Genomic DNA, 13,001 nt, shown 5'->3' with positions numbered 1-13,001 from the left:
CTGCATCACCAATTTTCAAAGCATTAGAGAGCAGTACATTCACAGTGGACTCTATCCTGATCTTCCCATGATTTGGTCTTGCTCCCGGGCAGCTGTGATTTAATAGCAGATACAATGCCTAGGATCCAAGAAAATCAGGTTCTGGCCCCTCTTCTGTCAGCTATGACACTGAACTAGTATGTGCCGTTCTGGGCCTCAGTGCCCCACCTATAAAGAGATGATCTTGAACCAAGCAGGCTGAGAGTCCTTCCAACTTTAAAAGGGGTTCTGATTTGAAGTTAGCCCCAGAACTCTCAAAATGAAATAGTAACTCCTGTTGAGGACCTAGGGACTCTATGGTTGGTTTTCCTGGATCCTCACAACATTCCTATGAAGTAGGTACTTTTATTATCTCTACCTAACCGAAGCTCAGAGAGGTTAAGTAACAAGCCCAGAGTCATCCAGCTAGTAGGAATTAGAGTCAGACCTCAAACTCAGGGGGTGTAAGTCTAGATCAGTTGGGTCTGAGACAAGTAAGCTGTAGTGCTAGAGAGAAAACACCTAAGTATAAATGGGGGTTAAATATTGCCAAGATTTTGCAGTGCTAAAAATAATAGCTTGGGATTATAAATACAGGAATTCTCAAGATCCTATCTTTATCTCTTTTCCATTTGAGAAAACACCCCATACTTTCCACTCCGAAGGGCAGGTGGGTGTGGGACTCTTTTCTGAAGCAAGAGGTGCAGGTCGATTTTCTTAGAGGATCTGTTCCCTCTAGTGGGCTCCAAGGATCCTTCCAGAAGGGAACAACACCCCTCCACACACACACACACACACACACACACACACACACACACACACACACACAGCCCATCTGTGTTTTCACAACAGGCGCTAAAGGATTTGCTTACTGGATACAAACTAATGGGATTCTCAAAGTTTAGTGTGCATGAAAATCACCTGAGGCACTTGTTTAAAATGCTAATTCCAGGGCTCTATCTCCAAATATGTTGATTCTGTCAGTCTGACATGGGGCCCCAGAAACTGCACTTCTAATAAACACCCCTTTCCCATTGTACTTTGGCTGACGGAAGGGGACTACACCAAGCCACAGCAAGTCTTCTGAGTTTTTCAAGGTGGTCCCTGGGGTCCAGGATTCCAAGATGTAGTGAATTTATCTTTCCCAGCTTAACCCTCCCACCCTCCCCATCAGCACCTTGTGCAGCAACTCGAGGAAGCACAGAGGTGAGGAGGATGAATGTACGTCAGTGCAGGGCAACCCTCCCAACCCTCTTTACCCAAAGCCCCTGTTGAGGGGTTCAGGGTGAGACCTACCTCGTTGGCTTTCTCAGGAGTGCCCTTGGGGGAGGGGGAGGCGGGTGAGGAGGGCAGCCTGCGCTCCCGCTCCCAGTCTCGATCCCGGTGGATCAGTTTGCTGTTGGGTTCCTTCAGGGTCCTCTTGAGCTCATTGATGCTGGCCTGGTGCTTGAGCAAGACATCCTCTGGCTTGTCTAAGAACTAGGGGTGGATGGAGAGGGCAGCGGGTGTTAGAGGAGCAGGGGGTGCACGGCACGGTGCAAATGGTAACCGTGGCCATCGCTGCCCTATTCAGCAAAGTGAGTCCCATCCAGGACTCTCTCACCCTCATTGCACCCCATGAGCCAAGCAGGGCAGACAAGATTAGCCCCGACAGGTACACCAGGACTTAAGATTAAAAAGAGAAGTAAAAGCACTTAAGATTAAGAAGAGGAGGCTTCTGGCCAAGCACCACTTTTTCTTTCCCCTTGTCTGGCTCCCAGCCTCAGGACCAGCAAGATAACTCAAACCCCCTAAGACCGGGTGAGCTTCCACTGGTGCTGTGCACCAATCGCAACTGGGCATGGAGGTGACTTCCTTCTGGTTACAACCAAGGCACAGTGAGAACTGGCCAACTCTGTTCACTGGACTGCTCTGGTTCACTCCCTGGCCTCCAGGGCACCTTGTCCCTTCCAGTCAAGACCTGGACCTTTGTGCCTAGCAAGACCCTCAGTCTAGGCCCCTCTTAGCCCAACAGGTGAGTTGCTCAGACCCTAGCATGCAAATATTCCTTAAGCCAAGGACACCCAGAAAAATGAGCCCAGCTCCCACATAGGAGCCAGGAAAAGACTGTGTTTGGCATTCTCTATTGTGAGCCACTACTTTTCCTAATCACCCAGGATTTTCTGGATACCTGGTGGACACCAACTCCTCAAGAGCAGACAGGGTGAGATATGGCTAGAGAGACAAAGTAGGGTGTTCAAGAGATTAGGAGAAATGGAGACCAGGAAGAAGAGAGATAAGGCTGAGCACAAGAACTGAGCTGGGTATAGCTGGAGTCTTAGATGTGCCCCCCATTGAACTGCCAAGTTTGAGCTCAAGCCAGCGCAGCATGACAGAGTAATCCACCTCTAGGTCAAGTGAGGAGCAGCCTTTGCACAGGAGCCAGTAGGCCTTTTTAAGGGGTGGGCTGTTAGCTCAGGCATCTTTATCTGCAAGGCTGTTTGAGGATTCATGTCAACTCAATTCAGCACAAGAAATGGACAATCTCAGCTTATTATAAAGTCAAATCAGCTGATTCTGGAAGAATTACCTGGAAGGCAAGCTTGCCCTTGGACAAGGCTAAAATCTTCCCCTGGGCTTATCTCTGGCATCCAAGGATCCACTATGACGGACTTGTGAGTTATCTCAGGAAGGAAATTGATGCTACCAAAGCTTCTGTTTTCCCTCCAGACATCTGTCTGTACTTCCAGTGTCCCTTCCTGAGCTGAACTGCCTTAGAACAATGTTTGAGAAGTCAAACCTGATAGGGTTTGCACAAAGGGGTGAGTTATGAGCTGCAGTGGACACAAGATGTGGCTTGTGACCTATCCTGAGTCTGCCACACTGGCTCTGTGGGCACACACCATTTCGGAAGGCAAGAGAGAGGGAGCGGTAGAACCCTGGGATTCTTGATTAGGATTAAGGGCCTTGGGGAAACCTAGTCCACATGTCTTGCTGTGCAGATGGGGAACTGGAGCCTCTGGGGGCTTACCCATGACCCTCAAAGAGTCAGGCTGAAACCCAGTTTGTGGGACACCAAGGCCAGGCTCTTATGCCCTAGCCCCTGTCCTTTCCCTCAGGCCCTACACCAGCCTGGCTTCTAGAGTAGTGCAGTTTCAGATGAAGAGTTGGGGACTGTGTGAAAGGGAAGGCAAAGTCCTTAGCACAGAGGAGTAAGTCCAAAGAAGCAATGGAAGGGAGAAGGAAGAAGAGAGGGAGGAGAAAAGAGGAGGCTCTCGGGCAGAGCTGGAGTCCATCCAGAGGGAGGGCAGCTGGAGTGTGAGAAGACCAGAAGCATTCTGAGGCTCCTCCCTCCCCACCCCACCCACATTCCCACATCTGGTCCAACAGATACAAATAGAAGCTTGGGAGAGGACACAGAGGACACAAAGGAGGTGGAGACATGACCAAACAGTGATGTGGGGGAGATGAGTCTAAGGAAGGGTTTGGGTGGGAGTCAGGGAGACTAGAGCAATGAAAGCATGGAATGGACTGGAAGAGCTGGAGAACACAGGTGGGATGGTCAGCAGTTGGGAAGCAAGCATGGGGTGGTAGGAAGAGGCAGAGTGTGAGGCTGGGTAGAAGGAGGGAGGGGTGAGGAGGGAGGGGAAAGCAGTTGGTTGGGGGTAGTCTGAGTAAGAAGCTGGATAGTGGAGGCAGGGATGGGAGGGTGGCTGGGGAGTGGGAGGGGGCAGAAGGAGGGAGGAGCCGTACTGGGGGAGGAGTTTGGGTGAGGAACAGAGGCAGAGCTGAACTGAGATGGTACCAGGACATAAGCCTGGGGTGGACTATGAGATGGTGACAAACGAGCTGGGGATACAAATGGCTGGGTGAGTGGTGACAGGTCCCATGCAGTACCTCCTGCTTGTGTCTCGGCGTGGTTTCCTGCTCCGGCTAGCGACAGGAGGGAGAAGGAGAAGGAACCAGCAGGGTCAGTAGAGCAATGGATTAGAGGCACCGCACTGGTCTGGTCTGGTGCAGCAGGAAGCCCAGAGGGCTCTTTCCCAAGGAGCAGGGGCCAGGGAAGCTGGTGGGCCACTCACGGGGCAGTGAGGTAGCTGAAGGTGTGGGGTGTGAGGCGGGGCGCTGGCTCGGGGAGGTGAAGAGGAGGATGGGAGAACTGGGGGTGAAGCAGGCAGTCATGCTCAGTAAATGGGACATGAGGGCTCTGGGCATTCGTGCTTCTTGCATTCAGCATGTGTGTTCAGGGGTCTGTGCTCCAAGCTACAACTGCATGATGGAAATACACTATACCCGTGTGTGCGTGTGCCCGTGTGCATGCTGCTTGCAAGCTGCTTGCACGTCTGGGTGCATGACCCTACTGTGAGAGGGGTAAACAATTGAGTGAATGCATGCCCAATCAGAGACAATGCGTGCCTGCAGGAGTGCGTGCACAGGTGTGTGGGAAATGCATGGGGCAACAAGAGGGGACACACTTGAACCTCATCCTTGTGAAGGTCTACAAGGACACCCCATCATGCTCTGGGGAGGAAGGGGGCCATGCAAACCCAGATCACAGTCAAAGGGGCAAATTAGGAGTGGGCAAGCGGAGGCTGAAGTCCTCTAGGGGACAGAGTGCCCCTGTGGGGAAGCAGGACAAAAGCAGGGGAAGGGTGCAGAGTGGGCAGCGTGCCTACCACCCAACACCAGGGGATGTCGAGGTACTGGGCAAGGCCTGTCCATGGTGCATCCCATAATGAGGGTGCTTGGCCACAGCTGGAAACACCTCAAGGCCAAGGCCGAGGCTAGACCCAGAATCAGCCTCCTGATCCCCAGGTCAGAGAGTATGAGAAAGCCAGGCTCCTACCTTTAGCTCCTTGATCTTCGTGGGAGTCCTGACCTCTCCCTCCTCGGCCTCTGACCGCCTACCCCCAGACTCGCCATCCTCCTCCTGCTTGTCACCATCGGGTCCTGCGTCATGGTTCTCACTAACCGAGGCTGGGCGAGAGAACTCCGCTAAAATGGGCAGAGATGGCCAGGTGGCCTTGTGAGACCTCTCTCAGGCAGACGGACAGGGAGGCAGCCCCACCACTCACCCAACCAACCATGGTGGGAATGGAGCACAGACATCCACATCTCCAACGGGTCAGGGATAAGGAGAGGGGAGGTACCTTGTCCAGTCATGGGGATGGGAAGAAGCAGAGCTGCCTCCCAGCCCCAGATGCCCCCCTGACTTCTGTAGCACTAGAACCCAGGTTCAAATCTCAACTCCATCTCTTCTTGACTGTATGACCTTGGGTAAGTTACACAACCTCTCTGGCCTCAAGTTCCTCATCTATAAACAATACCTATTTCAGACAGCTGAGAGGAGGAATGAATAAACTAATGTGTGTAAATACTTAGAAAAGAGACTGGCACAGAGCGAGCCAATTCAATAAATGTTGGCCCACAAATGTTGATGTTTTTGTTGTGGTGGTTGTGACAGAATACTCACTTGACTATTATTTAGCAATACATAGATATTGCGAGGTTGGCTTTTACTACTGAAAGCTAACGTCCTGAGGTTTGCAAATAATTTAGCCTCTTTATAAATTAGGGAACATTCAAGGGGATCCCCGCAATAACATCTTTCTCACTCACTGGCATTCCAAAGTAGTTTTCTGAATAGGAAAGAAAGGGATGGAATTACAGGCTTTACACTAGGCACTGGCCATAATCCAGGTCTTGGTGGGAAACAATGCCTGGAAAACACTGAATTTAAATGACCAGGGCACAGATTACCCTTGGAACTGGCCTAAATTAGAAGAGAATAATTAGGGGCGCCTGGGTGGCTCAATCTGTTGAGTGTCCAACTTCAGCTCAGGTCATGATCTCACAGTCTGTAGGTTCAAGTTCCGCACTGGGCTCTGTGCTGACAGCTCAGAACCTGGAGCCTGCTTCGGATTCTGTGTCTCCCTCTCTCTCTGCCCCTCCCCTGCTCACTCTCTGTCTGTCTCTCAAAATAAAATAAAGACATTAAAAAAATTTTTTAAAAAGAGAATAATTATTCTTTGTATTCATATATATTCACTTCGCAAAGTGCCCTTTTATGCACATTATCTCATTTGATCCACACAATCCTCTGTGTTGATGGCTAGAATGGGAATCGCTAGCCTCATTTTACAAAGGATAAATTAAGACTCCGAGAGGGGAAAGGTCCCACTGGTGACCCTTCAGGAAATCAGGACAAAGACCTAGGTCTCCTGGTTTGGAGTTCAGCCTTCTGGTCCTCCCGAGGGATGTAGGAAAGGATGGGCCTCACCAGCTCTAGACCAATCTTTGCTGCCCTGCACAATCTGGGCTTTGTTTAGGCCCTGGCATAGTAATGGAAACTGCAGGGGAAAATAAAGGGACTGTACTTGTCCTTTGCATAAATCTCAGCTTTCAACCCTGTGCCCACTCAAGGAGCAAAAGGAGCTTCCTCGGCCTCAAATGGACTTTTGCAAAACTGCATGTCCTCCGAACATGGTGAGGGAGTACTGGGACAGGTCTCACTTCATACTGCAGGAAAAGTATCAGACTCTCCTGATCACCTGGAAAACTCTGAGGTATCCTTTAAACTCTCTCAGTTGTCACCGTCCCTGCAAAAAGCCCTTTCTGCGCCTCGTAGACAGAATTAATCCCTCTCTCCTCATGGTTGTCCTGTATTCTATACATACTTCTCCCAGGGCCTGAATCACATTAAATGCCTATAAACCTACTGTTCTATGAGCTCCTCAAAGGAAAGGGCCATACTTATTCTAACACTTGGAAAATATTTGTTGAGCAGAACTAGCTGCCCCAGTGTGTTCTGGGAATATCCACTGTTCCCCCAGGCAAGTCCCCACCTATCACTTTAAGCTACCTTCTGCAAACCTAACAGGATTAATAATCTATTATTGCTATAATAAACCATTACTGGGTATAATTTATCAGGTCCTTCTATGTACCAGGAACTTTTTGAGGGGTTGTAGAAGCATTCTCATATTTAGTTCTCCCTGTAACACAGGTAAGTATGTATTACTTATTTGGAAGAAGGGGTTACAGGCACAGGGCAGTTAAGTCACTCCAGACCTCCCAGCCATTCATGGAGGCATATTTATGACTAGTCTGCAGAGCAGCCGGTGAGTACGAAGGCTGAGATTTAAACTCAGACCTGCCTAACTGGATCTCCCCAATGCTCATGTAGCCTCTGAAGCTCTCCTACAAACTTCAGTGTACATATCCTGGGGAGAGTCCTCGGCTGGGGCCCAGGAATCTTCATGTTTAACCAGCATACAGGTGATTCTGTTGCAGGTGGTCTGTGGACCATGTTTGGAGAAGCCCCGGTCGGCTGGATACAGGACAATGTAGGGGCAATTCTCATTGACATTAAGGGCACCTGTCAGCCCAACAGGAATGAGGGCGGTGGAGAGCACCATGTGGTTAAGTGTCAATCAGTTCACCGGAACCAAAAGAATGACTGGGAACAACCAAGCTCTCAGCCTCCCATCAGGTAAGGCATCGCCACCACACTGCACCTTGCAGTCACAGCACCATCCTCCTGGGCTGTCAGTCTGTGAGTCACTAAGCATCATGGGCGGGGCCAGAAAACCATATGGCTGAACCTGGGACCCCAAAAGGCCATGACTCCAGGAAGTTGCAGAAAGTCCAGAGAGTGGCAATGCCCTATTCCAGTGAGAGCAATGCTGTAGCCTGGGCGAAACCACCAGGAGCTGCCAAGGTGCAGCAGGGCCTCAGGCCATCAGGCCCACTCAATCAATGTGTGAGGTGTCCACCACTGCTCATTCCATGAAAGCCAGTTTGCCCCCACTTCCCATAAATGCCACCCCTCTCCCACCTCCCATTTGGGGCATACCTCCATCAAGGCTGCGGGACATGGTGTACCGTTTGCTGGAGGAGCGCTCAAAGAAGGGTGCAGGCCGATCAATGAGAGCGCTGGCCTGGCGGGTCTGTGCCTGGGTCCTCCCACTATACCGGAACTTGGAGCCCATCACCAGGAAGCCCTTGGGTGGGGGCTCAGGTGACACCAGCCTGCAGTGGAGGGAGGAGGTGAGGAGGGGGATTGGACCTACATTGTCAGGCCCAAGGCTGAATCACAGCTGGCCTTTCATCCACTATCCCACCAGCTACAATTCAAAGTGGTCCATAAGGGGAGAGACTTGGGGAAGGGGGCTTTCCTGGAGTCCCTCCTAGTTCCTTCTTCTGCTCCCCCTCTCACAGAGCACATCAACCCAGGGTCAGGCTCACCGGAAGAACGTGTGGTGCTCAATGCAGACCTTCCACAGCCGCTTGGCTGACCGGTGGTTTGGGAGCTTAAAGCCAATTGTGCTCTCAAACTGCTCGTACTGCAAAACCAAGGAGAGTGAGTTAGAAGCAAGGCCTGGACTCTCTTGCTGCTGGTCCGCCCTTTCTGAATCTCTTCTCAGGCATGAGCAACTCTGGCCTTTTCATTCGTTTATTCAGTCATTTACTCAATAACGTGGATTGAGCCCTTACTCTGTGACAGGTCCAGTGCTAAGCGACAGAGACAGCCTAGTGACCAGGACGGATGGTGGGAACAGGGAAGGGGGATGCTCTGATAGTAAACTAGTAAACAAGATCACTTTAGACACTGATAAGGGAGAGGACAGAGATGTGTGATGTGACAGAATACCTGGGCAGGTGTGCGGATCAGGATCTGGCTTAGAAAGGCTGATCAGGGAATACCCTGTAAACAGGTGATCTCTGAGCACACATCTGAAGGATGGGGAAGTAACCCCCTATATGAGAGAGAATTTCAGGTAGAGGGAACATCAAAAGCAAAAGGCTGGAGGAAGGAAAGATCTTGGCTCATTCTAGGATGTCAGATAAGGCCAAAGGGGCTGGAGCACAGTGCACGTGGGACAGACACGTGGGGGAGGTGAGTAGCCGCATTTGGACGGTAGCCAATGACCAGAGAGCTCTTGAGAGGTTTAAGGCGGGAGAGGGAGTGGGGGTAGTAATCTAACTGCATTAGACATGACCTGACTGAAGAGACTTTTGAGCTCTCTTTAGCAGTTATGGGGGAAATGGCCTGAAGGCACAACGGAGGCAGGGGGACCAGTAAGAAGCACCTTGTAGAGATGTAGATGAGAATTAGTGGCTGTTGGTGACTGGTGCAGTGGAGAAAGACAGAGGTAGAAACAAATGGACTTTTTGATGGGTGACATATGGAGGTTGAACATACACACGTTTGTGCATGTGTGGTCATGGATTTTGGTATGTGTACATACTTGAATACTTCCTATAAGCAAATATATGGACATGGATGGCCAGGTACTCATTGATCTGTGTAACTTGAAAGTATGTGGTTATCTCTAATTGTGCTCCCGTGTGTGTCTGTGTGTGTGCACAATGTTTATGTGCAGGCACATACATAAGGCATGAAATCTTTTTTTTAAAGTAGGCTCCATGCCCAATATGGGACATGAACTCACGATCCTGAGATCAAGAGTCGGATGCTCTACTGGCTGAGCCACCCAAGGCATGAAGTCTATGTAGAGAGCCCCAGAAGAAGAGTGCTCTCTCCTGACCCAGGATCCCAGCACCCCATCCATGCATTCTAAATAAGGAAAGCCCAGGCTCAGCTGTCAGGGTCCTCTCTTCATTCTAGCCAATTCTGGTGACAAGGAGGGGTTCCCAAGGCAGGCTCACCTCCCCAGGCCGGATCTTGATATAGAAGTTACTCCTCTTATAGGAGATCTTAAGAATCTTGGGCCAGGCGAAGCGGTTGATTCTCAGCCGGTCCCGGTAGATGAGCAGGCCATTGGCACAGACTCCCAACATGATGTCGATGCCCTCGGAGTCCTGCATGAGGAGACACCATCAAATGGCAGGCCTGGGGTCCACACCTGCCACCCCACCTAAACCCACTTCCTGAGCTCTGCTTCTAAGAGCCCCCAGGATCGGGGTTAGAGCCTGCATGCTGGAGTGCCCTGCCCAACCTCACATAGTCATTCACTCCATCCACTCATTCATTCTGTCATTTATACACCCAGTGGCTTTTTTGATCATTCTCTCTGTCACTTACTTAATCATTCATTCACCAAAAAACATGTAGTGATACGTGTGCGGTGCCAGGCCAAGCTCTATGTGCTAAGGAAACAGAAATAAATGAAAGCCTATGTCTTTTGCTCATGATACTCCCAAACTAATGGTAGAAACAGGTTCATAAGTAAATATGAGAAAAATTATAAGGACTATAGGAAAGTAAAGGATTATGGAACTTTGAGGAATGAGAAATAAGAACATAAGAGGCTTCAGGTTGAAGGGAACACAGAGTCTGGCTCACCAAGCCCTCTGGAAGCACCAGGGACACACCCCCCCCCAGATGCTAGGGGGTCCCTGGGACCCAGCGGTACCTTGGCATGGTGCAGGTCTACTCCATACATGGAAAGCTTCTTGGCGTTCTCTAAGAAGTGGATTTCTGCCTCTCCCGGAGTCATGCCCCTAAGGGAAAGAGCATGATCACAGACAGCCATGGAAAAGGCCCAGGCCTAGGTCCTCTGGCTGAAGGTGGCCATGATCAGAACCTGTGATTCTAGGAAGGCAAATGGTCTGGAGTGGGCATATGGCTGCGCCTCACCCAGTCCCTCTCCCCTCTGCTCTCGGTGCAAGATGGTGCACCCCCACCCCCGGCTTCAGCCACCCAACGCCCTCCCATTGCCAAAGCTCAGGGCCAGTTTTGTCTCTTCCAGGAAGGAGTCAAGGGATGAGGTGGGAGTCGGGATTTCTGCTTCCGTCTGCCACTGAGTTAAATGTGAGTCATAAATTCTGCTTCCTCTTGACTGCAGAGCCATTGTGGAAGACACTGTTCATTATAATCACCCAGGGGCTCCTAAATTATCACCCACATAAGATATTTCTCTCAGAACTTTGTATCAGCAACCACTTCATCTTCCCTGAGAAGCAGGCGCACGCTCTCCTTTCTGAAAAGAAAGTTATGTAATTCATCAAGTTCCTTCTTTGCTTTGGCTGCCAGGAAACTACATTGTCTATTTAGTCACGGTAACATTTATTGAGCACTACATGCTGGTTAACGTTCCAAACACTTCACGCATATGAACTCACTGAACCCTCCTGACAATTCTGTGAGGTAGGCATTATCAGTATTCCCACTAAGCAGCAAAGTCAGGATTTAAATCCAGACAGCGGGGCTCCAGAGTCTGTGCTCCTTCCCAATCATTTCACTTACATCTGTCTCGTACCCCCTGGGCCTCAGTTTCCTCTGCTCTGTCCACCTCAGTAAGCTGCTGTGTGGCATGCCCAGACACCCAGAGGTCCAGGTGCGTTAAGTCAAAAGAGCTGTAAGAGCTGAAGGGGTGGCCATTTCTCTAGCCTGTATTTGAGCTTCTTTCTCTGAATCATTAGGACTTTCGCAAATCCCTGACACATCTTGTTACCTATGACAGGGATGAACCGCGGCAGGCAGGCAGGCCGTCACTCCCTGTTCCTGAGCCCAGGCAGACACCGCTAACCAATGGGGTTTCAGTATCCTGCTCAACACAATATGGTAGCAGCCACTATTACCCAGAGTTGATGTGCAAGTCTCGGAGAGACACACTCGCCACGCTGGACTCAGCACTCCATCACACCCCCGCAGGCTTTCTTTCCTCTGCACACAAGCCCTCCAAATCCGGCCCTAGGCCTCCTTTCCAGATGCTGCCCCCAGGAGACAACCCTCCTCATTCCTCCCATCCTCCTCAGCAATGAGATAATATCACCGTACCTCCCCACCCCACCCTGAACATACACAGCACTTTACAGCTTATAACTCACTGCACATCATTTATCACATTGGGTTCCCACAACAACCCTGAGCTTGGAGCTCAAAGCACTTCCAGCTTGAAAGGACCCTAGAGACCATTTAGTTCCAGGTGATGCCCCCGAGGGGTGGTACCAACCTCACAGAGGCATTTGGAAATGGGGGAGGGGGCATTTAGTTGTTAGATGACTAAAAGGGTGTTATGGGCATTTGACGCCTTAGCTCAGGGATGCCAAACATCCTGCACAATGAATTCTCCTGCCCCAAATACCAAGAGTTGAGACACATGGATAATCTAAATCCATACATGTGCGAGTGAAAAATGGGGCTGCTCAGTTAAACAGCCAGCCGCACCATGACCCACCTAGTTAATCACCGTCTAACTCCTAGAACAAGGTGCTTTCCATTGCACAATTATTCAACCCCTAAGGTCACAGAGAACGACAATTAATATGTGGTGTGTCTGTAATGTGTGCCGTTTAGTCCTCCAACACCACCACAAGGCAGCTTCTATTAGCGCTCACACTGAACAGAGGAGGAAGCTAAAGCAGAGGGAAGTGACGTGACCTGTCCAGATGCCCGGCCTGCTGAGAAAGTGGCACAGCGAGAACGTGAACCCAGGCAGTCCAGCTTCGGAGTGTAAACTTTTGAACTTTACACCAAGACAGAGACTTCAGGACACAGGAGAATTTTGATTATCTCCAGCTGGCAGATAAAGAGACTGATTCTTGGAGGCCAAGGACAGGGAATTATCATCCCCACAGAGGAGCTTATGAACCTGAGGTCCCAAGAGGACATTTAAGGTCACATCACTAGTTACTACCATTCCCATTTGATAAAGACCCAGTGAGATGAGGTGATTTCTCTCGTGCACCTCGAGTCAGGGGCAGAGCCAGGTGGGGTACTGGGCAGCATCTGGGACCCTCGCCGGCGGCTGAGAAGCCGGGGTAGGGGGCCCTCACCTGTAAGTCTTGTGCAGCTCCATGATCCTCTCCTCCAGCTCCCGGGTCTGGTTGGGGGCGAAGCGGAGCTCGCTGACATAGTTGCCTACGTGCTCCTCGGCATCATAGTCGCCCAGCTCGGCCTGCACGGCGTAGGAGCCCAGGAGGGCATGTGTGACGAAGGAGCAGGGCAGCCGGCCCGTGATGATGTCCGCCCGCAGCTGCAGGCACAGGTAGTATCTGGAGAGAGGGGAGAGCGGCCATGGGCATGGGCCCCACCC

The 13,001-nt window shown here is 50.8% G+C and overlaps 1 protein-coding gene across 14 annotated transcripts in view; it reads right to left on the bottom strand.

The window, feature by feature from the left end:
- Positions 1-13,001, bottom strand: part of EPB41L1 (erythrocyte membrane protein band 4.1 like 1) — a 70,900-nt gene that overhangs the window by 32,037 nt on the left and 25,862 nt on the right. For 9 of the 14 annotated variants that reach the window (XM_029916922.1, XM_029916926.1, XM_029916927.1 and 6 more), the window contains exons 7-14: positions 12,742-12,960; positions 10,377-10,464; positions 9,670-9,822; positions 8,245-8,342; positions 7,853-8,028; positions 4,844-4,992; positions 3,895-3,930; positions 1,315-1,497 (exon numbers count right to left, since the gene is read on the bottom strand). In XM_029916922.1, coding sequence (XP_029772782.1) covers positions 1,315-1,497; positions 3,895-3,930; positions 4,844-4,992; positions 7,853-8,028; positions 8,245-8,342; positions 9,670-9,822; positions 10,377-10,464; positions 12,742-12,960 — 1,102 coding nt within the window. The remainder of the gene's footprint in view (positions 1-1,314; positions 1,498-3,894; positions 3,931-4,843; positions 4,993-7,852; positions 8,029-8,244; positions 8,343-9,669; positions 9,823-10,376; positions 10,465-12,741; positions 12,961-13,001) is intronic. The other 5 variants (XM_029916925.1, XM_029916931.1, XM_029916932.1 and 2 more) reach the window with 2 other exon arrangements.

This window comes from Suricata suricatta, chromosome 12 (genome assembly GCF_006229205.1).
Source record: "Suricata suricatta isolate VVHF042 chromosome 12, meerkat_22Aug2017_6uvM2_HiC, whole genome shotgun sequence".
Lineage (NCBI taxonomy): Eukaryota > Metazoa > Chordata > Mammalia > Carnivora > Herpestidae > Suricata > Suricata suricatta.
The sequence above is the reverse complement of the archived record's forward strand: the minus strand, read 5'-3'. Positions and strand labels throughout refer to the sequence as shown.